The sequence below is a fragment of the Meleagris gallopavo genome, chromosome Z, assembly GCF_000146605.3.
Source record: "Meleagris gallopavo isolate NT-WF06-2002-E0010 breed Aviagen turkey brand Nicholas breeding stock chromosome Z, Turkey_5.1, whole genome shotgun sequence".
Lineage (NCBI taxonomy): Eukaryota > Metazoa > Chordata > Aves > Galliformes > Phasianidae > Meleagris > Meleagris gallopavo.
The window spans coordinates 58,294,634-58,317,706 of record NC_015041.2 but is presented as its reverse complement, the minus strand read 5'-3'; the positions used below and the strand labels follow the sequence as shown (position 1 = coordinate 58,317,706).

Genomic DNA, 23,073 nt, shown 5'->3' with positions numbered 1-23,073 from the left:
TGGTGTTAACGTTGATTGACTGTATTGCAAGGATGCTGTTAAAGCAAATGAGTTGAAAGGTTTTTAAAACTCACGGAAATAGGAATACTGTAAAATACTGTCTGTACTTCAGAGTGAAAAGAGCAAAAGCTTTAAATCTTGACCCAGCCTTGGCTGCCCTGACTACACCATCAAATAATTAACTTCTTAAATAGAATGTATCTCCTCAAGGCTCCCCACCCTCACCCACAGCACAATCCCTGCAGGAGAGGTGCTGCAGGATGCTGCTGGATTCTGGAATATTCTGCAGGCGATATCCAAGATTCATACCTGGACAGCTTATCTTAGTCCATCCATAGAGAAACAGCTCCTTTTGATGTTTACCTCTACTCCATTTTTAGAGTGCAATTAGGTAAAAAATCATTTGGCATTTGACTGTGAGCTCATCAGAAAGCGGTGTAAGAAGCAAAGATTAAAAGAAAAGATAAAAATCCATTTCCCTTTGAAAGCTAAAGATTGTTCTTGTGTTTAAATTGATAATTAAACAAATTGACAAGCAGCAAACTATGCAGGAGTTCAGGGAGGACTAAGTGCCCCCATTGCACTGAGAATTTGAAAGGGGAGGATGTGGTATGTCCAAAGGTGTTGGTCCACACATTGGAGGACTGTCTTTTCCAGGCTGTGGCTGTGTGTGTTCAGATCCATCACAGGCAAAAGGCTATTTATGAGGAAAATAAGAGAGACCATTTATCCATCTCTTTGCTAAGCAGGAGCCAGGAAATAAGAAACAGGCAGCAAAGGTTTGAGGGCTGAATGTTGAGGGGAAAATGTTGTGTGCCAGTGCCAATGGTGGGAGGCAGTAATGGGGTTGAAGAAATTGAATGAAATTTTCTCAGTAGACGGGTTGAAATCAGCAGAGGAAAAATGACTGTTCTTAGAAAGTATTTCTGATTTGTAAGGGGCCTTTGGGACATCAGTGACTTTTACCTTACAGTAATACAGTGAGTAAAAAAGTCCAAGCATAAGCTCAGTGTAGTTCATGAATTTGAGAATAAAAGGATATTGTGACACTACCTTATTTTCCCTATTGCACACCTCACCTCATGCTGCAGATCACCTGGGCTTTCATTTCCCATCCTCCAATGCAGCTTTCTTGACATTTCTACCTGATAATTAAATGAGTATGATACAGCAATTAATAAACCTAATGTTGTTTTCCAAAACTAAAATAAAAGTGGTAATTCGAGTGTTTTTGTTTTTGTTTTTCCCAGCCTTATACACAAGTCTGAATTTATATTTTAAATTTAGAACTGAATTGTACCTGTTCGTGTGTTGCTGATTCTGTTCTGGTGAATGCTGAAGTATTTCACACTGTCAGTGATTGATTCTGAGAGGCCAGCTGGACAGTTGCCCATCAGGCTTTAAATCATGAAAATCAGTGAAGTTATTCATTCTCAGAAATGCCTGGAGAAGAAAAAAAAAAACACTTCTGAGCCATGCATTCAATTTCACATGGATAGATTAGCCTATCAGAACAGGTGCCCAGGCTCACCACGAGTTTTTAGAGCTCAGCAAGGCCTTGAATCCCTTTCTAGAGCCCACATAAAATGTACAAGGAAATAAAATCCTCAAATTCAGGCAACAAAAAGGCAGAACCATGAGAATAGTCCAACTATATCAAATTAGCTTGAGTCATCTCACAAATAGAGTACTATTAATATATACTCAGAGACTACATTAAATTAAAAGGAGTGGTCAATTAAAAAATCTTATTTTGCTGTGCTGCAGGAATTCTGGGGTAGCTTTGCTTAATCAGTAGAGAGAAGTTGATCAGATTTATACCGTGGCAAAATTTACTTCTAAGTGGAACTAATTTGTCTACATGAGGGTCATGAGGAGAGTGCCATGTTCCTGGAAGCCAAGATGGAACTGAGCCTGGAAAACAGTCAACTTCTGATGAGGGGGAACTTTAAAATGATGTAGTGTTAAAGAAAGGTTATGTTTTATACCTAACCTTTATTTGAAAAGTTTGGGTTTTTTTAAGTCAGCTATCTCATGTCTTCCCAGACTAGAATTTCCTCAGAGTGTGCATTCTCTGTCAATGTACTGCCCCAGACAGAGAAGCAGAAAGGCAAAGTATTAACTCAAACTTCTCAGTATTATCATAATTCAGATAATAAATGACTTGAAACAGTGTCACTTTCAAGCTGCTTTAGTGCAGATGGTCTGTTTCTTAATTCCCTGCCCCATAGTTAGGGAGCTGAGCTTATTGAACTGCTTGCCAATTCTGTTAAGAGGAGATGCGGTGAAATGAGATAAAGGCAATATTTCAGTGTGGCTCCCATGCATTGGTTCCTAACCCCCAGATGCCATTATTGACATACATTTTACAACTACATCTCTCACCATCAGCAGTTAGAAATGTAAAGAGGTTGAGCACACTTGGCTTGAATGTCAGTAATCAATAAGGATGCTCATCTGGCTTAATAAGGATAAATTTTTGCCCTTGAAACAGCATACCATCCCAGCCATGTGAGCTGAAATTTGTTCCTTTAGATTTGTGCTAATTCTGTGTCTGTGTACATGTATGTGCACACGCTTCAGTAATAGCTTTCTTTGACCATTATGGATTCCTCAAGCATGTCTTACAATAACTGTCTTTTTATTAATTCATTTTGGAAACAGCTACCATATTCCACAGAAAAAATGAATGTTCTTTTCACAGAATACATATTTATTAGGCAAGAACAGTTAACATGAAGATCAGTAGATCCCCAGAGATTTACATTTTGGTGTTTGGTACATTAAGCAGGACAGATAGTAAATAAAACAGATCAGAACTCATCCTGTGGCCTTCATACTGCCCTGTGTGTGCAATCTGGCTCAACAGTGTGGCTGACTGGCTCAACTATGATGTAAAGAGCAATGACTGCATCCAGCCATCCTCACAGGAATTGTCCCAAGCACATTCAGCTGTACCATCACACCAACCCAGGCTATGGAAGGAACTATGCAAGTGATGTGATGTGGGTAATTGCCTGTGCTACCTTCATGTCTTGACAGTTTTTACTGGCTTAGTACTAATACAGCATGACCTCCAAAATGTTCGGTGACCTCAAGGGTTTTGCGACCTCTGACAAGTTTCCAATGGAGAGATATCCTTCATCTAAATCTCTTTTCAGAAGTGGCAAGAGTTCTGTTGCCTTTGTGGCAGACTCAGACATACATATTTCTAAGAAGGTGTAAAAGCTGCAAAGAATATTCAGTGTTGTGGGGGCTTGCTCGTAGAATGTTGGAATGGAAGTCTGCAAAAATCACCTTCCACTTTGCTACATGAATGGAAGCTTTCCATCTATGAAGCCAGTCCTGTCTGTACATTTTAAATGGTAATCCCAGGACATGACATTCTGTGTTAAGAGTAGTAAAAATAAGTGCTTCTGTGATCCACAGTAATGGTAAAGGTTTGTTTGTTCCCTTATCCCAGAAATTAGTATGAGGCCTTAAATTTTGAGTGTCTTGCCCCAGAACATGAGAACAGTAGACCCTGTTCTTGGCCCGGAGCTGGGTCATGGCAGTACATCTCAGCTGTGAAGTGCAGTGTCCCAAAATGCCTAAGTGTGCAGTAGTTTCTGTGGGCTGGAACCAGACACTCTTGTTTCAGTATTTGCTTATGTCACGTTTTACCTTCTGTTTCTTTCTCTTTCCTGACAGATTTTTATTGGTGAGATGTCTATGTATTTCATAAAGTCAACCAGAGAAACTCTAATTATCCAAGAGAAAACTATTTTGACTGGAGAGTGCTGTTACCTGAACCCACTGCTTCGAAGAATCATACGTTTTATAGGTAAGCATCTTTAGCACTGCAAATTTACTTCCTGTTTGCACCAAAATAGAACAAAAGAACCTAACCATCTACAGCACAAAGTTAATTAAGCTGTGAAATCTTTGCAGGTAAATTCCACTTTAGAGGAATTGTCCCCCTCGGGATTTGCAAGGTAATGTTTGAAATGTGCCATATCATGCTGCCTGGGCCTGGTTTATATCCTGCTCTGCTGAGCTTAATGCTTCTTCTGGACCCTTGGAAAAAGGTTATGCCAATCAAATCCTAATATAAATAATTCCATCATTGCTATTCTGTGTACGATAGCCATTTTACTTACAAATCAGTTCTCAGCAGCCCATCTCTTCGGCTTTTTCTTTTTTAGTTCTAATTTTAACTTCTGTAGCTCTGGCACATAATGTTCAGCTGAGCACAGCGTAAAAATGGCCAGAGCCCACATAAAAATAGCATTCATATTTTTATTCTGTGTGGGTTTTTTTAGATATTTTATTGCATGAATTGTTGGGAAAATAGTGAAGAAATTCTATCAATAAAATGTGGAGTTTACTTTCTATTGTACTTAAAAACCACTATGCCCTTTCCATTTAAGATCAATGTAAAAATGCCTCAGAGACCGCACTAAGGTGACCAGCCTATAGGTCCTTTTGGGGCAGGAAGAGGAACGGGGTTGTAGCTTTATTTCTGCCCTGGCACTGGCAGTGAACCTAACTATTCCTTCAAGGTTTCCAAAGCCCAAACTGAATTAAAAGCTGAGCGTTAAAAGTAGTAGCAGAATAAAAAGTTGAAAATACCTGGATTGTTTCTTCCCAGTCACTACTGATTTCTTGAGGGGAAAAAAAAAAAAAAAGGGCTGATGTGACCATGGTGAAGGACTCATGGTTTCCACAGAGCATGGCCCTGCCTGCAGGTTTTCATACTCAGCAAATAATTGCCACAAAGGTTGAAGAGCCTTTCTTTCTCCCTCTCCTCTCTGTGCCTCCTGTTCTATGCATGGAGGTTAGGAGGTTAGGGAGCAAAATGCTTTTTTACCTTCTCACACACTATGGTCTATGGAGACAAACCACCTGTGGTTCGTTACCCAAGCCTGTCCTGTGTGCTGCTCATTACCACAAAAGACATTAAAAGTGAAATACCCTTGAACTTCAGATACCCTCTAGGATATATTGATGGATAGTAAACTGCCATTAAGAGAAAAGCAGGGTACTGGCCTCCACTGGGCCACTCAGGGCTGTTTGGCCATTGCAGCACATTCAGCATGCTTTGCAGAGTCCTAATCAAATATTCTCGCCTGCGGGATCAGTACTAAAAGAGGTTAAACTGTGGAGGCTAAGCACTTGCTCTATATGTTTTCTTATAATTGCACTTTTCTGCCCTGCTTTCACTTAAGCTAGCTTTATTTCCAGGCATTTCCTCTACTGTTTTGGTAGAGGAGGAGGGGACAATGATGATACAGTGGACCCTTAGAGAGGAGCAAGGTATGGACCTGCTAAAGAAATCAATCATAGCTTTGCATCTTTGTCTTCCAGAGAAAAAATTGGCTTTATCAGAAATAGCTTCAAGTGCTGGTCTCATTTTAAACTACACTGATTTTATGTTTTTGTCAGAAACCTCCCTGCCTCTGCCAGGAAAAAATCATGTGAAATCATTTATGAAACAACTAAAAATAACTGCTCTTCCTTTACTGAAATTCCAAATATGTTTGGAAACATGAAAGGGACTGGCCAGCTGCTGTCCACGCTGGAGCATCAGGGAAGTTAGGTAAACACAGCTGCTCACTCCAGAAAGAGGTTTACCTGGATGATGTTTCTATGATTCTATGGATGCTTGGCTATGGAGAGACAAACAAGTTACTCCTACATGGATTTCCTCATATGAGTCTTTTATTTTTAATATGAGGTCCAAAAGTAGCAGAAATATAAAGTAGACTTTCTCCCAAGACATCCTGGCGAATGGACTGGCTTGTTACAAGGAACTTTGCTGCCAGTTTACTCTTGACACAGGTTTATTTGAATATTAAAATCTCATCATTCTTTTTGACCCAGACATGGGAGCAAAAAACATCAGTAAGTAACTCCAGAAAGTAGTAATTGAGCTCTGTTGAATATTGCTTCATCTTGTGAGTCATGACAGTTATTATTAAACATGAGGAGAAATACTAATCATTGTGCCTGGGTGCTAATATTTAAGGAAAATGAAGACTAATTTCAGAAGGGTATATTTTGAGAGCTTTTAGTCTGTCTCTGACTCAATAGCTAAGGATGCAAGGAAAAATGGATTTTAAAGAATGAGGGAATAAATTTGCTTTTCATGTGACAAGCAGAGAGTTTCAGGCTGTCTTTAGTGATATGAAAGGTGGGCACTCATGCCACATTATCACTGCGGGATCTGTTGCATTTATTTGCTGGACTTGAGCTTATTCTCCTCTTGCTTTTACTTCATATATGCACAATAAAGCATATACTTTTTTTGTACTCAGGTAATGGTACAAAGAATGAAGCAAAACCAAAATCCCACTGCTCCCCTGGGATGTTCACAATCCATCATGATTCTTTTAATTCGTGTTCATACCTTGCCTGTTATGCTTCCTACTTATTCTTCTTTCCCCAGGCCCTCTGTCTGTCCCAGAGTGCTCTCTTTATGAGTTTCATGAGGACTTTAACAATTGAGCTTTATCTTAAATTCCCCCTTGGTTCTTTGTCCACAGAAAAGTGGACAAAAGTTTCTTCTATCTCTCTGGCCCAAATATGAGCCTTTTGTAGTGAAAAAACGCCTCTCAGCTTCTTTCAACATATATCAAGTCCTTTATTGCATCCCAGACGGGTGAAAATTACTGTGTTCCTGTATTTAGAAAATCAATTCCTTTATCAATGAAAGAAAGTGGTTTTAGCTCAGACTTTGATATATGTTGCAATTTGTTCCATCTTCTTCTTTTGTATTTCTTCTACAGATATTTATTTTGGAGATTTTCACATCAAACAAGGGGTGTGCAGTTGCTTTGGAGTCATTTTTTCTGTCTAAAATATCAGTGCAGCACTGCTATCCTTTACTCACATCTTTCCCCTCCATCCCCTCCTCAGCCCTCACAAGTTTTTTTAAGAACTACAGATACCAAAATGCACAATTTTTATCCCAGACCTCTGAGAAATCAGGGAGAAAGAGTGATGGTTCTTTGGGCCTCAGCCTCTTCTCCCCATCACACAGTATTTTGTACTTTTATTCCCCTCTTCTTGTGGTGATTTCCCGATCAGTACCCTTGTTAACATCTTGCTCCATGCTTCATTCTCTTCCATGCTATACTTTATTATTTGTATTACAAACAGAGGTACACATTATTTTAATGTTCCTTAGTGGATGGTCGTAGTCAGGAATTTAGTGTGTTCAGATACACCACAACAGCACCCCCAGGACCGAGATTCAGACCTCACTGACTCAGTCTGGCAGGGTGACCAAAGTGTGTATTTTGCTACATTTCAATGTTGGTATATTAGGCTTCTAATCCATGTGATTAAGTTGTAGACCTGCAAAGCTCTGATAACATGCAAGTAGTCTCTCTCTAGATATTTAGAAATGCAACTTGCATGAATGTTACCAGTGAATTTGTTACCAGTGGCTTTTACTCTGGAGCTGCATAATTTGCAGTTAACAAATGGCACAGATCAGCTTCTGCTGACAGCTTAATTTAAAGCATGGGGCCACCTCACAGTAGGCAGCTAAATAATGAAATTAAGGCTTTATTTAGGCAAATTAAGGCTTTAGTTTGGCAAATAAAGGTTTACAAGATTTACACACACATTGAGTTTATTGTAATGGGATAGATAAACCCCAGAGCTCTGTTGTCTATTCCCTGTGCAGCTGCAAGACATAGTTAGCCTGACCTTATCCTTCTGTCTGCTTCCACAGTGACACAGTGCACACACTGTCATTAACTGACTGCCTCACAGGAGGGCTCAGCCTGTATTTGGATGTGCAGCTTAAACTACCATAGGTCTCACTTCTTATCACTGAAGAACCTCCACAGTCAGAATTGGGTCTCTGTTTTGGGGACAAGCTTTACTGCTCCCAAGCTCTAAGCTGACTGCTGTCTGGGTGAAAATTGAGAGTCATAAACCAGCAAGCAGAAAGAAATCATCTGCACTCACGGAGAACAGTCTTGAGGCTCCAAAGCACTTTTGCACTGAATTTCTTCCTATGTCTTGAAGAAGCAGTATTTAGGAAGGACACTCATGAAGGAAGCAGGTAGACAGAGGAGGCAGTAGATGCCTGGGGTTTTGTAGAGTCTTCCTCAGGAGATAAAAACTGATTGTGGGATCTGATTATGATTGCTCAGAAGAAGCTTGCTGGTGAGCCTGTTCCTGATGCAGTGACAGCAAGCAGTAGATTCTCCTGCAGCCTACATTCCTCTAGTTGTAAAATGGCTAATAATACAGGTCTCCTTTATAAACACACATTAAAATATAATGATAAAGAGTGGTTTAGCAGAGTCTAGATCTCAGGACTAAAAATCATATAATCATTGAGTGGTTGGGTTGAAACAGAACTTAAAGCCCTACCAGCCCCAAGCCCTTGCTGTGGGCTGGTTTCCACCCACCAGCTCAGGTTGCCCAGAGCCCCATCCCACCTGGCCTGGAGCACCTGCAGGGATGAGGCACCTACAGCAGCTCTGGGCAGCTGTGCCAGAATCTCACTACATTCTGAGTGAATATCTTCCTAATATGGCCTTCCTGAATGTCACTAGGTTCTTACAGGTCTGCATCTCAAAGCTGTCCAGGTCCCTTTATATGCATCCTTTCCTTCTATCAACTGCTTCACTCAGCTTGGATGACTTAATTGGATGCACAGGACAATTAGAGGGAAAATTGCAGAGACTGAAAAATTGCAGAAGATCAGCGTTTGTGCAGAACCAGTTTTCCAGAGACTCCCTCCACTGAGACTCTAATGCTCTTCAAAAATCATAGGAATGGAGATTGTGGGAATGCAAATATGCATGAGTAATATGAAAGTTTTTTTTCCAGGAAATTAAGAGTGTGACAAATTCAGATATTAGGCTGTACACTGGAGAAGGAGCTGTTCCTCAGTAAGTGAACTTTGTAGGAGACACGACAACATGTTACCCAAGAGCATAGCTTCTGATGTCCCCTGACGTATTGAATGCGTTGTTTCTTATGTCACCTTATCTAAAGTTTTTTCTATTAAAGCATTTTGCCTCTTCGTTCCTACTTCCACCCATTGGCTTCTCACTTCTTTCTTCTATTGTCTTTTCAGCAGCTTGTGTCCAACTCCTTTGGTCGTCTGTTTGTGTGTGTGTGTGTGTGTTTTGTTTCAAGTCAGTGGCATTTAAGATATCTGTAGTAATGAGAGTTTCCATGGAGTCAGAAGCAGCTGCAGTCAGTGATGTCAGAGAGATACAGAGTAGAAGAAGAGAGAGCTCGGCAAGAGTTGCGGCAATAAAACAAGTCAGCTAAGGTGACAGTGAGGGAGGAGAGCTAGATCCTTCTACAGGGCACATGTTTCTGTTAGCCAAAGCAGTAGACAAAGCTGGAGGTGATGACGCTTACAGACAGACACACAGGGAGTTTAGTTGGCGCTGCATGTCAGTGAGAGTCCTACAGTTAAAGATTTATGCTTGGAGAATTATTTGGCAGCAATTTATAGGAGATATAAATGAAGAAGTTAAACCTGAAGCATTCAAAAATGAAGCTGATGAAGATTTAGATGCATCCTCTAAGTAAAGTTTTGTTGAGCTATAAGGATATTGTCTGTCCTCAGCATTTTTGAGTAGATCTCTAATTACTTAAGGGTTCCTTCTGTAGCCAAACTGTGTGATACATGTGGACGAAGGGAAGGGGTGGCTTTAAGTAACTTAAATAATCCTGTCTGCATCCATTGTGTGAACAATCAACTACACAGACTGTGTTTTTACAGCTCTTACTTTAATGTGCCTTGTGCTGTGTATGTCCTTGTTCAGCATGTTTCAAGTTACGGGCTAAAGTTCATTCCCAGGTTTTCTAGGTCAGAGTGAACACAGTGTGATGAAACACTGCTCCTTAGCAGGGTGGTATCACCTCCATTAAACCTGACCACCAAAGTATGCAAGAGGTACAAGTTCTCCTGCTCTCTCTGTGGCATTGTATCACAAACTTCAGCTGGATGACTGTAAAGAGCAAAGGGCTGATTACCCTTTCCATGAAGCCTTCCAGCAGTGGCTTGCCTGCATCCAAAAACCTAGCAACCACATCACTGCATTCTCATGCCCTGGTCAGTTAACTTGGCTGCTGTAGGTCATTGAACAAATTGGCTGAACAGATGGATTCCTGATGTAAACCATCAAGGGACTCCATCACTACCAAAACTCACTGGTGTTACAGACTTCAAATCAATTAGAACCAGCTCCACTGCATAATCTCCAGGGAGCAAGTGATGTGTAATCAGTCTGCAAGGGTTACATTCCTGCTGCACATGGCTAAGACTTTCGTAATGCACAGTTTGGCATAACTGCATGAGGGGAATTACAGAGATCGATATGCATCACAATGGAAAGCTTGACAAAGGGTTCAGCCATGGCTTGTTCTGCTGTTCTGCAGAGTACTGCAGCCCTCAGCAGAGTCTGAGCCAGCGCTTTCAGCACTACAAATTATTGGGAAAATGCAGATACTGAAATTCTCTTTTTTCAGAGCGAAATGCTGCCTGTGTACCTGTGCACTGCACAGGAACTGAAATAACTGTGTGAAGCCCATGAGCTTTTCCTGAAACACCTCAGTTTTTGACTTGTACCAACTTTGCCATGGAGGCCATGGGTCAGATTGTAGTATTTGTCTGGTTTCTACATTTCCTATAAGTATTATAAAGAGCTGGGTAATAATCCTCATTGCATTCCCCGTGATCTGCACAGCACATCAAAATGATACCATTTAAAGCAAGCTGTGTCTTTTTTTAAATTATTTTTATTTTTTTTATTTTTCATTTGGCCAAAGAACAATACATAAAGCAAGATTTTTCTGGCATGAATTCATGTTTTGCCAGCCAAAAAGCTATCTACAGGCTTTTTCATTTGAACTTGGTTATGCGCTGCTTAATGTAGATGAGGAATTCATGTCAGTGGTTGTAAAACCATGGGTTTACAGTATTTACAGAGGGATAAAGGGATTAAAGGAGGAGAGTCAGCACACTCCATTTCCCTGTCGGCCAGTCCTGCAGTCTGGGACCACTGACACTCCAGCAGGGGACTTGTGCTGCAGCATGGCTGTGTCAGCCACAGCACCTCGGTGAGTGAGCGGCACCAGGGCATCCTGCTGAACTCTTGTATCATTCAATGCTCCTTAGTTAAGGGCTTCATTTCACGTTCCTGTCCATACAAATGCACCATGAAGAAAGGCCTATCATGTTTAAAAGGATCTAACTGTCAGTTATGGCCCTGCTGATTTTTGTTACCTACAGGCAGGATTACAGTATTTGTGGAACTATCCTTGATTCTTGTTAATTTGATATAAAGCATTTTCAGTTGTGTTACATTCCTGAAGCCCTGTTACTTTTGTTTATCAGAGTGCACCAGCACTTTTTTCCTTTTTTAGATCAGTACAAATAAGCAATGCAGTTGCTGTGACCGTTGCAGCTCTCCTAAGATAAGCTGTTTTCCCTGGAGTGCCCACTCTTGGTTGTTCTTGAATACAATTCCATGTTCAAATGACATTTGTCTTCTAAGCTGCAGGACGGAGGAGGCAAAAACCCTCAGCATTCCTAGACCAAAAATAAATTGTTTGTTTGTTTTTATGTGATACTTTAATCTACCTTAGTGATGGATGGGGGGAAGGGTGAGCTGATTCAATCTTTTGAAACATTTGGGTTTGGCATTACTGGAAACCTGCTGCTCTGTTCCCCTGGTACGTAGTGAGCTCTTGCAAGCCAAGATCCCTCTAGATGTTCATAGCAGCTGTGTTAGATGCTGAGAACACTCACAGGGAGTCAATGGAGGATGTGACAACTGCAGTTTCAAGCAAGGGATGCTCCACAAACTTGTAAATGTTCTTGGCTTCAAATGCACACTTTCTGCTTTAGCATATGAGAGTATGTGTTCCTGCTAACATAAACTGAGCTGGGCCTGTGTGGAAATTTCTCCTGCACCAAAACATTAAGAATTTATCCTAAAGGACCTGGCAAATATTCCCATATCAGAACCTTAACAACATAAGATTACAGAATAATCACAATTCAAAAGACAAATGACACTTTAAGGTAAGTATTGTGTCCTAGTGCAATACTACTCCTTCAGGCTTTTATTTTATAGTTGAGGGCCACTTACTACCATTTTTGGCCCAGACCTGGCAAAAATTCATAAATATTCCTAAAAATTTGTGCTAGACATTCAGACTGCGAAACTTTGCAGCATAGATACATAGTTTTCAATGAAACCTATTACTTACGTTTTGGTTCAGAGCTTGACTTACAGAAATACATCTTCTCATACTTGCCATGTTCAGCCTTTTTCCCGTTCCTTCTGGAGATACCGAGTTAAGCACCTGCCATACTTTAAGCACTCGCTGTTCTGTGTCATACATTTGATACAGGGCTCTGCTGGAGTCAGCAGGGTTTTTTTCCTGGTAATGACAGCAGTGTTTGCTCCTTCACATCTCAATATATTTCTTCCTTCAGGTACCAAGACTGTCTTAAAGTTATCTGAATAATAACTATTTTTAACCTTTCCTCACAGGGGTGTTTGCATTTGGACTTTTTGCCACTGACATATTTGTAAATGCTGGCCAGGTTGTGACTGGGAACTTGGCTCCATACTTCCTGACTGTGTGTAAACCCAACTACACTGGAAATGACTGTCGGACCCACCACCAATTCATCAACAATGGCAACATCTGTACTGGGGATGTGGAGGTGATTGAAAAGGCCAGGAGATCCTTTCCATCCAAACATGCTGCTTTAAGCATCTACTCAGCTTTATATGCCACGGTGAGTAGCGGGGATGATTGCTGACACATAGGAGAGGTTTCTGTCTGTACATCCAGATGGAGTCACACAGTGCGTTTTTGAAGGAAAAGAGGGTTGTTTCAGGAATAGCTTTCCTCTTTATCCATCCAAGAATCCCCTTCTCTCTTTGTTTTACTACTGCTAGTGAAAGCAAACCAAGTTCTCATTGCTTCTGCAGCACCATGTAATGTAGAGGCATGAGCTTCTAATCTCATTCTTGCTGCTGATTTTCTCAGATGCTTTCAAGTAAGCATTTAACCTTTTCCCTGCCCACATCTCATCAACACTAAAACAGGTAATAACTTAATCGGGAATTTCTTCCCCCAGTAGCCAGATCCAAATGAGTGGCAGTCTCTCTATAGGTCATCAGAATTTGAGAAAAATCTTGACGGGTTATTTACTGAATATTTTACCCTTACCTTGGTAGCAAGTGATAAAATACCACATTATTACTATGTAAAGAAGAGGCCACCCCCTGTTTCATTTACCTTCTGTTTCCATTGAATTTTGTGTGAATAATGACTGATACATAAACTGTTAACTCCTTTGATCAGGAATTGTTGGAAAGTATTTGCAAAACTCATTATATTTTGCATGCATACTTATGAGCAATGCAAACTATGTGTGACATAGAGTTCCCAGCAGACTTGGCAGTGTTAGAGAAGCTGTTTTCATTATGATTGTGGGCATGGTGGTGATGGGCTAATAGTTGGATTAGATGATCTTTGTGATCTTTTCCAACCTCAGTGATTCTGTGATTCTGTGATTCTGTGATGGATATTAAGATGGCTGCTTCAGATTAGATTGGGTAGGCCTTCCGGGGACTTTGGTTTCTAGGAAGGCACATCTTCTGCAAACAGCTGATTTCTACAGCTGAAGGAGAGTAGTACTGTTCCTTCCCAAGTTTAAGTCTGCAGCAGTTCAGTGTTTCTCAGCCCTAGGCTGTGAAGCACTTGGGTTGCTTTCTCCTTGGCACTAGTGGGAAGCGAATGGCATGCAGAGGGATGATTGCCTTCAGCCCTTGTGGAACAGGTGTATAAATAAAAGAGGCCTGCATCTGATGCTTAAGGTCTAAGGCATAACTCTTTCTGAGCCACAAGTTTTCAGTCTGCAGTACAATTTTAGCCCATACTGCCATACAGTATGGGTGCCTGAGAGCATCCTTCAGCACTAAAGATGCTGTCACATCACTGATTCTCAAGAATCCTCTACAGACGTCTCTGTACTGATTTGTTCATTACTTTGCTAGTGACAGTGCTCCTATTGTAGTTGGTTTGGCTTTGTGTTGTTCTCTTCTATAATGTGGGTTTTATATTTAATCAAATAGGCTTTTTTTTCTTGTCACCTGCCAAATAAGCTGAGAACCCAAAATACGATTTTTTTAACTCCTTCAGGCACAGATGAAATTTGTATGCCTGAAGCAGGGGAAATTTAAAATCAAGCAAACAAACAAACAAAAAACAAGAAAGAAAAGCCAAACTGGTTGCACTGGCTGCACACAGAAGCACTGGCTTCCGTGCTTACATCAAAACTGGAATTATATCTAATGCAATTAGATATAATTACTCCCAAATAAGCCCTCCCAGGTAGGGCTGTCTCAATACATAGTGTAAGCTGCTGTATAATTAGAAATGTGTGCTTCTAAGGACATTATTCAAGAGAAGATGACATGTTAGCAATATTCCTTAATTTTTGAACATTTCTGACCCCTCCCAAAAAAAAGGAAGAAAATAAAATGTCATGTTGCATATAGGTATCCTGGTTAGGCACTCTGAGAAAGGTCATAGGAGAATCAGCTACAAGAGCATCCAGCAAGTGGTGATATTCAACTTAAACACATAAAATTAAAGTATTTCACTGCATTTAAATGATCTCTTATTGTAGACTCTTGCTGATTCTCCTGTTTGTTTTTTCTGGAGTGGGAGAGAGCAGTGAGAGCTTTTATACAATCACAGGATGGTCTCAGTGGCAAAAGGCTACAACAAGGCAGTCTTGCCAACATTTTGGTAGTATTTTTAGGATTCTTAAGCTAGGCATTGACCTAACAATATCTACAAATAACTCCTTCTGTCACTTCTGTCTGGAAGACTCCACCTCATGATGGTTGTCACAACCTAGTGTCTGCTGTTTATACCTGGGTTGCTTTTTGGCTAGACTAGAGTGATGCAATACACCTAGACAGTAAACTTTCACTGTATGGTGACATTCTAAATACCTACAGCAAATCCCTTCAGTAACCCAGGTCACTGTGACCCCACTGTCAATTTCCTCCATTTGTACACGTACACCTGTCAGGCTCATTGTTGAAATTCAGGGCTCTGGCACTTAAGGAAACTGCACTGAACATCCAGGAGGTTGCATAACATTCTGTAAGACAGATTGTTGTCATTGGCTCTTAGTGTAGAAATTTCCATGGTAAAGATTATCTATAAAGCCTGCAGGACACCGGTTTTGCCAGAACTGGGCTGAAATTGTAATCTTTCCAGGAAAAATAAATCTCCCTCACATCAGGACTGGGCAGACTTCCTCCACTCAACCTTCCTCAGCACAGATATACCATATGTTATAAATATATGTGAGCATACATTTACATACGTGTATAAATATAGGCATATCTATATATGTCTGTCTATTTTAAACTTGCAAATGAAAAGACTTTCTTGGCTGTCTATGCTTTTGTCTGTCTGAAAATAGATGGGAGAGGAGTTACATGCGAGATGAATGCTGCTATCACACATTGCACATTGCTAAATACATTGCTTGAGAGTGCTGATAAATGCACTAAGGAAGCTGAATAAATTATTTATATAGATAAAGCATATGTTGATTATTTTTGTTTATCAATTTTCTCCTTTCCTCACATATTTTTATATTCTCTTCCTCTTCCTCTCTCTCCCCATACACACAGACATCAAACAATTCATTTTCACATGTAGTGTTTTGTAAATAATTTTACCTCATAGATAGTAGTCCAGGGAATTTATAAGACACCCTATAGAGAGTAGGAAATCAAATTTAAGCAATTTTCACTGAGATTTTGGGCTTTTACACAAGGCTTTGAAAAACTGAAGGGGCAAACATATTGTGAGAATCTTAAAAAGTGTCTGCATTAGGGGCTAAAGCAATAAAGATAAAGCCACACTGATCCCAAGGTTTGATCAAAATGAAGAATCTCACCCACCCATTATCTGTGGATGAACTGGAGCACAGATTCAGGAAAAACAGCCTGTCTCATTTAAAACCCTCCTTGTGATAGAGAATCTATCACTTCCCTTGGCAATCTGTTTTCATGGTTATTATCCTCATTGCTAAAAATGTTCTCTTTACTACAAGTTTATGTTTTCCTGCCAAAATGTGTGAATCTTGAATGCTTTAGGTGACATCCCATCTGTAGTAATGAAACTCCCACATGAGTGAGGGAGTCCTGCATGACATTCTGGTAGCCAAATTGGAGGAAAATGGATTTGTAGAATGGACTACTTGCTGGATAAGGAATTGGTTGGATGGTCACACTTAGATAGTTGCGTTCAATGGCTCAGTGTCCAAGTGGATACCAGTAATAAGTGGCATTCCTCAGGGATCAGTGCTGGGACCAGTGTTATTTAACATCCTTGTAGGCAACACAGACAGCGGGATTGAGTACACCCTCAGTGAAATTGCTGACACAAGTTGAGTGGTATAATTGACATGCTAGAGAGAAGAGATTCCAACCAGTGGGACTGGACAGGCTTGAGAAGTGGGACCATGCCAACTCATGAAGTTCATCGAAGCCAAGTGCAAGGTCCTGCACCTGGGTCGGGGCAATCCCAAGCACAAATACATGCTGGGAGGAGAATGGCTCTGAGGAGAAGGATTTGGAGGTGTCGGCTGATGAAAGACTCGACATGAGCTGGCAGTGCACACTTGCAACCCAGAAGGCCTCATGGGATGCATCAAGAGAAGTGTGACCAGCAGGTTGACGGAGGTGATTCTGCCCATCTACTCTGCTCTCATGAGACCCCACTGGTGTGCTGCATCCAATTCTGGGGCCCCCAGCACAAGAAGCACAAGAAGCTGTTGGAGTGGGTCCAGAGGAAGGGCATGAAGATGATCAGAGGGCTGGAGCAGCTCCCCTACAAGGACAGGCTGAAAGAGCTGGGGCTGGAGAAGGCACAAGGGTACCTTAAAGCAGTCTTCCTTTACTGAAGGGAGCCTACAGGAAAGCTTGGGAGGGACTTTTTATAAGGGCAGGTAGTGACAGGACAAGGGGTTTTCAGCAACCTGGACTAGTGGGAGGTGTCCCTGCCTTTAACAGGGGAATTGGAACTAGATGATCTTAAAGGCCCATTCCAACCTGAAGAGTTCTATGATTCTAGAATGAGAAAGCTAAACATCATTTCATCTCATAGCCTTAAGAAAATAAGCATGGATGAATTGGTCTCTCTAGCTGGAGATTGGAGCTATCACAGCAGGGCTGCACTCTTGCTTTAAGGAAGTAATTATTTTCCTTTGGATGTTGTAAATTGCAGCAGTGCTTTGGTGGGGAATTAGAAAGCAATCTTTGAATTGCTCCTTTGAATTGGCCTCTGCGGGAAGAAATGCACAGGGTGAAAGGATGGGGCTCTTCACTTAAATAATATTTTTTCCCTATTATTTCCAAAGAAAAGCCTTAATGTGAGTTTCAGTGCTGGTCAGGCGCAGCTCAAGCTACCGGCAAAACTGGGGCAAGATTGCCACCTAGTGCTCACTTGGTAGCTGTCATTTCAAGGTGCGCGCCTTCCCGTGTCGGATGGGAGAAACAAAGCGAGTAGAGAGCCTTCAGTGTAACTTAGTCCCATCTCACTTCTTTTATATAATGTTCCACTTCACGAATTGAATTCACAGTTATCTAGTGCGTTCACCAGAAGATTTCACTTCCTCAGGCAGAGATCTAGCAAATTCAGCTGTTAGAAGTTCAGTAGTGCAGTTACTGCACAGAGTAGTTTTGTCCAGGTGTGAGCACATAAACCCTACTGCTCAGTTGCTCTGCCCCTTTACGTACCAGGAGGTCATTGCTGCATACCATCCTTACATCTAAAGGTATTGAAATGGTTTTAGGGCTAATTTGTTTAACATCAGCCAGAGAGTGGAAGCCAGCACCAGGGGCATTTGATGGACCAGGCAGTGAGGAGGAAAAAAGTAGGACAGGGAGAAATAGTATATACAGTAGAGGAGAAGAAAGGGATATATGGGAGGCAATCGACAAGGTGGCCTTGAGAAACTTCATTTCAGTTTCTTAGTCCCAGAAACCTGTGTTTGAGTCAGCCCATAGTGACCTCTGTGTACTTGGCTCATGAAGAAAGAGACAGGCACTAAAATATGCTAAAATAAATACCTGAGGTTACCAAGTAGATTACAGAGTGTGAAGCAAGATGTGAGACGATTGTCATTGCAATTGGAAGCACCAAGACAAAACCTCTGTAGACCTTCTTCAGCAGTGCTTTTGGCAGAGAAGAATCCTGAGGCAGCTTTGCCCAGGCCAACCATTATGTTCTTGGCCAAGAACTGGAAGTGGGTTCCACCATGTCACAAACAATTCAACCTCTCTGGATTCAGCACTGCTCGTGGCAAAGCGCTCAGCATGCCCAGAGGAAGAGTTCTGTGACCTGCAAAGCACTGTTAGTTGTTGATGGGGGTTTCTGTGCACTGCCTTTTGTCCAGAAGGCTAATAGAAGCATATTTCCATTTCTGAGAACTAAAAGGGCTAAAAGTGCAAATATTTACAGCATTAATTATTCCTACTTTTTTTTCTTTCTTTTTTTTTTTAAACAATGAGCAAATAAAATGTTTGTTACAAACAAACTGGAAGGTACTTCTGTATTTGTATTTGTATTTTCAGTAGAACAAGCGTTTGCACTTTCACTAGATTGGGTTCATTTACCAGTCAACAGCTAAAAGAATCCAATGAATTTTCCAAGTTTATCATTCTCATTCTATTTCACAAAGAGAGACAATGTGTCTTTTTTGTGCCTGCAGAAAAGACTGTTGTTTATCTCAGTAACTTTACTTAGAACCACAAAAGTTTGAGTTAGAAGGGACCCGTAAAGGCCATCTAGTCCAACTCCCCTGCAGTGAACACAGACAGCTAGAGCTCCATCAGGTACTCAGAGCCCAGTTCAGCCTGATCTAGAATGGCTACAGAGATAGGGCATCCACCAGCTCTCTAGGTAACCTGTGCCAAAGCCTCAACAATCTTACTGTAAAAAAACTTCTTCCTCAGGTCCAATGTAAATCTCCCCTCCTTTAGTTTGTCCCCTTGTTGTATCACAACTGACTCTGCTAAGGATTCCGTCCCTTTCTTCCCTACAGCCCCCCTTTAGATACAGGTAGGCTGCTCTCAGGTCTCCCCGGAGCCTTCTCTTCTCCAGGCTGAACAGCCCCAGCTCTGTCAGTCTGCCCTTAACAAGTCTTGGGGCTTTTTGTAGGTACCTATGCTTGATCAAAATGATTTTATTGTATTGTTTTTTTCATTAGACTCAATTTGCTTATCTTCAGCATTTTGAGGCTCCGGAACTAATGACTAGCCAGTGGTTGTCACACATGTTTTTACTGCTCTGTTGTGTTTGTTTGTTTTTTTCAAAATGCATTTAAAATAAATTATTAACTGCTTAAAACATGTCGAATTCACTAAACAACATTGTGAACATAGTCAAACTTCATGCTCTAGAATTACATTTTCATGATCAACTCTGCTTTGAAAGAAATCTTTCTTTTATTCTGAATTTCATTTTGCCGTGCAGGAAATGACTGTAATGGTTTCTCTTAATGCTAAGAATCTGTTTCTTAACCTGACTACTGCTTAGAAAGCTGGAGCAGCTAAAGGTGGCATGAATAGGTTCTCTACTATGTTCACATCATGGTTTGCAGGAGTATAAGCAGAAATTGTTTGCAAACATTGAGTCATTTACATTCAGCACATGTGTTTGCTGCCATTTGAGCAAGTGCTTAAATAGGTCAAGAAAAAATGAAACTGAGCATGTACATAATAGCTCAGAAATCCACTGTGTAAATACAGTTGATTGGATGTTTTACATCCTGAAATATCACTTTCCAGTACCTGTTTTATTTACCTGAGAATATTCCCTGAGTTATCATAAGCCTCTTCCTCCATTTCTCAAGGCTTTTGTTCATGAACCATGGATTTTGTCACATCTCTGCTGAATTATGATATGACTAGAAGGAAAAAAAAAAAAATTAGTTTCGTACCAAATCCCTTTTCAATTTTGGTTTGTCCTTTCAGATGTACATCACAAGCACAATTAAAACAAAGAGCAGCAGGCTAGCCAAACCTGTGCTGTGTCTGGGCACCCTGTGTGCTGCGTTCCTCACTGGACTGAATCGAGTTTCCGAGTATCGAAACCATTGTTCAGATGTGATTGCAGGCTTCATCCTGGGAAGTGCAGTCGCCTTGTTTCTGGTAAGCCTATCAATTCTTCCCCTTTCCTTTTTAATGTATGTGTTTGAAATAAATATAATATTGCTCCTCTCCTGTGGTCTCTCAGAGATAATTAAACCAATTGTTAGGAACTAATTATAGTCCCATGTCATGAGTGTGTCATCAGAGAAAATTCTAATATGAAATCAAATTGATATTAATTAATAAGGCTAATACGATGACTTTTGTACATTCATGTGTATTTCAAGATTATTTTATTTTAATTAACTGACCATGCTTTCACGTGACTTTCCTGGAAAAATGCTCTGAAAATGGTGTAGGATTTCAGTTAATGTCCAAAGAGAGGCAAGATGCTTAAGATTCATATGCTTGACCCTCACATATTGCAAACCTGCTGGCGGCCTTCTACAGGCAGAAATGTAGGGTAGAGTGTATTGTCTGGGGTTCTAAGCAGTAGTCTTCATTTCCCTCTTTGTTTTTGACTGTAGAAGAAGTGCAGTAGAAAGGAAGGTCAGGAGAAACTCCCTTGGAGACAGAACTACTTAACTAGTGAACATGGCAGTGATTAGTTTACAGTTGAACTAGATGATCTTAATGATCTTTTCCATCCCTGATGATTCTATGATTTGATTGATTCATTAGGATAATCACATGTATTAAAACGTGCCATCAATAGCCTTTCTTCAGAATCTTGGAACAATGTCTTCCTCTAGACTTGGAACATTACTTACTCCACTGTTGACTGTGTGGTGTGTTTTGCATGGTGAGGGATCTCTTGCTGAGGATTTACCCACACAGTGCTCAAGGTGATTCCCACTGTTACAAAAAAACAAAATGTTCATAATTCCATTTAAAAGCTATATCCTTCAAAACCATCCACTGCGTAGCTACAAATATTTTCTTTATCTGTATACTCTACGATCACCATTCACACAGGCTGCAGCCTACTCCTTAGTCAAGTCTAAAGAGCAGCAAAGAACAGCCAGCAAGGAACTGACTGTAGGTTTTGCTCTGACAGCAGATGTTTGAGTTCCTGCATGCCTTCTTTCCATTCTGTTCCTAAACCCTAAGCAGATATATGTAAGGTGTGATGATGGTATCATCATGCACAAGGGAAGGCCTTGTAGGATGAACATTGCAGGAGTTGTGCTGGAAGTATGCAAGCGTGGTGCTAAATGAGCATGGTGTCATTCAGATGTGAGGAATGACTAGTGGCTGAATGAGCTGCTTTTAATGTTTGGAATTGGCAGTCAGAATCTCAAGGGATTATTTGGTTGAGATAGTGCAGCAACAACCTAGATTTTGTGATGATAAAGCAGACATGATGGGAGTTTGTTGTATAAAACAAAAGAAAGCTGAGAATGATTCAGCCAAGAGAATGAACCCTTTTGCTAAGATAGCCCAGAAGGCTAACTATGACAGTCAGTGCACTGCAGCCCAAGGCTGAGACAGACAATGCCTCTACCCAAAAAGCCAAGTGAAGTTAAAATTTGCACTTGAGAGACCTGGGTGGGAATTGCTGTGAGTTATTTCTCTGGATAGCACATGCTGACTTCATTATGTTTGCCTTCATTTTCCACATTGCGCAGGGGATATGTGTTGTCCATAACTTTAAGGGCACCCATGGAGCTCCTTCTAAACTGAAGCCCGAAGACCCAAGAGGAATGCCATTAATGGCTTTTCCAAGAGTTGAAAGTCCTCTGGAGACATTGAGTGCACAGGTACTGCGAATCCTCTCACCCATACCGTCACAAAATGTATTTTCTATACTTCAGACTAAAAACTGGTTTCATTTCTAATGTTAAACTCGTTGAACCGTGAGAATATGCATCAGGGGAGACTTTTTTAAAGGCATTTATCCTTTAAGCCACCAAATTCTATAGACCTTCTTCTCCTCTTGCACTCTTGCACATCCAGAACTTAAATCAGTAGGATTTCATGTGCCTTCTGTGCAATAAGAGAGTTTTGCTTATAACAGTAAGCTGAGAGAAAAGTAAAGGTAAGTCTGTGCAATCACACCTAAGAATGCTTTTGGGATGTCTTAAAGATTTACTCTAAGATTTATAATCCTGAGGATAACCTATTTGTCCAGTGATGATAAATATTAGATTTTTATCCTCATTACTGCTTAGTATCTTCTAAATTAAGAAATATTACACTGTTTTCTATCTAAGCCATCAAAGAAGAAGCTAATAACTTTCTCTCAAGTTTGCAAAAAAAAAAGCTAGTGTAATTATCATCACTGACGATGTTGTTGTTATACTGCTAACTTTGGATAACTTGTGTTGTTGGCATAAATGAAACCTATCCAAAACAAACAAGCAAATGCCACCTGCCAAGGATTTCTTGGAACAAGGAGGAATTGTAGTTCATCAGTTGTCCGAAATGCCCTTGTGGAGTTTGTCCTTTAAATTGTACTTCCTGCATTAGCTGGCATGTCACTGCTGTTCTTGGTTTGTGGCAAGGTTAGTCAAACCCTTTGGCAAATTAATTGAAAATAATAATTTAAAGTAAATGGAAAAGATATTTCTAACACGTGGAAAAATTCTGCTTAATTGAATAGTCAGTTGTGATTGACTTGTAGCAAAACTCTGCTGGAAGACTTTCAATTGATTGTGCATCAAGTTTTCTCTTGATGGACTTGCAGTCCAGAAACAAAATCCTTTTATACTGCACTGTGTATGACAGAAGAGGTAAAAGCATTCACAGATTATGAAAAATTTTGTCTAGTCATCTATTTATAGCTTCTGGACTGAGAGGTAGGGACTGAGCCTGATGATGTGCACTCTAATCAAGAAGCTAATTTTGTCTGATTCAGGGTATCGGTTCCTAAATGACCGTACACCTACCAGGCAGGGGTTAAAAA

The 23,073-nt window shown here is 40.6% G+C and overlaps 1 protein-coding gene across 1 annotated transcript in view; it reads left to right on the top strand.

Moving 5' to 3' along the window:
• PLPPR1 (phospholipid phosphatase related 1) overlaps window positions 1-23,073 on the top strand; it is a 298,083-nt gene that overhangs the window by 274,013 nt on the left and 997 nt on the right. The window contains exons 2-5 of the mRNA XM_010726116.3: window positions 3,691-3,823; window positions 12,525-12,775; window positions 20,052-20,228; window positions 21,797-21,928. Of these exons, the coding sequence (XP_010724418.2) occupies window positions 3,691-3,823; window positions 12,525-12,775; window positions 20,052-20,228; window positions 21,797-21,928 (693 nt within the window). The remainder of the gene's footprint in view (window positions 1-3,690; window positions 3,824-12,524; window positions 12,776-20,051; window positions 20,229-21,796; window positions 21,929-23,073) is intronic.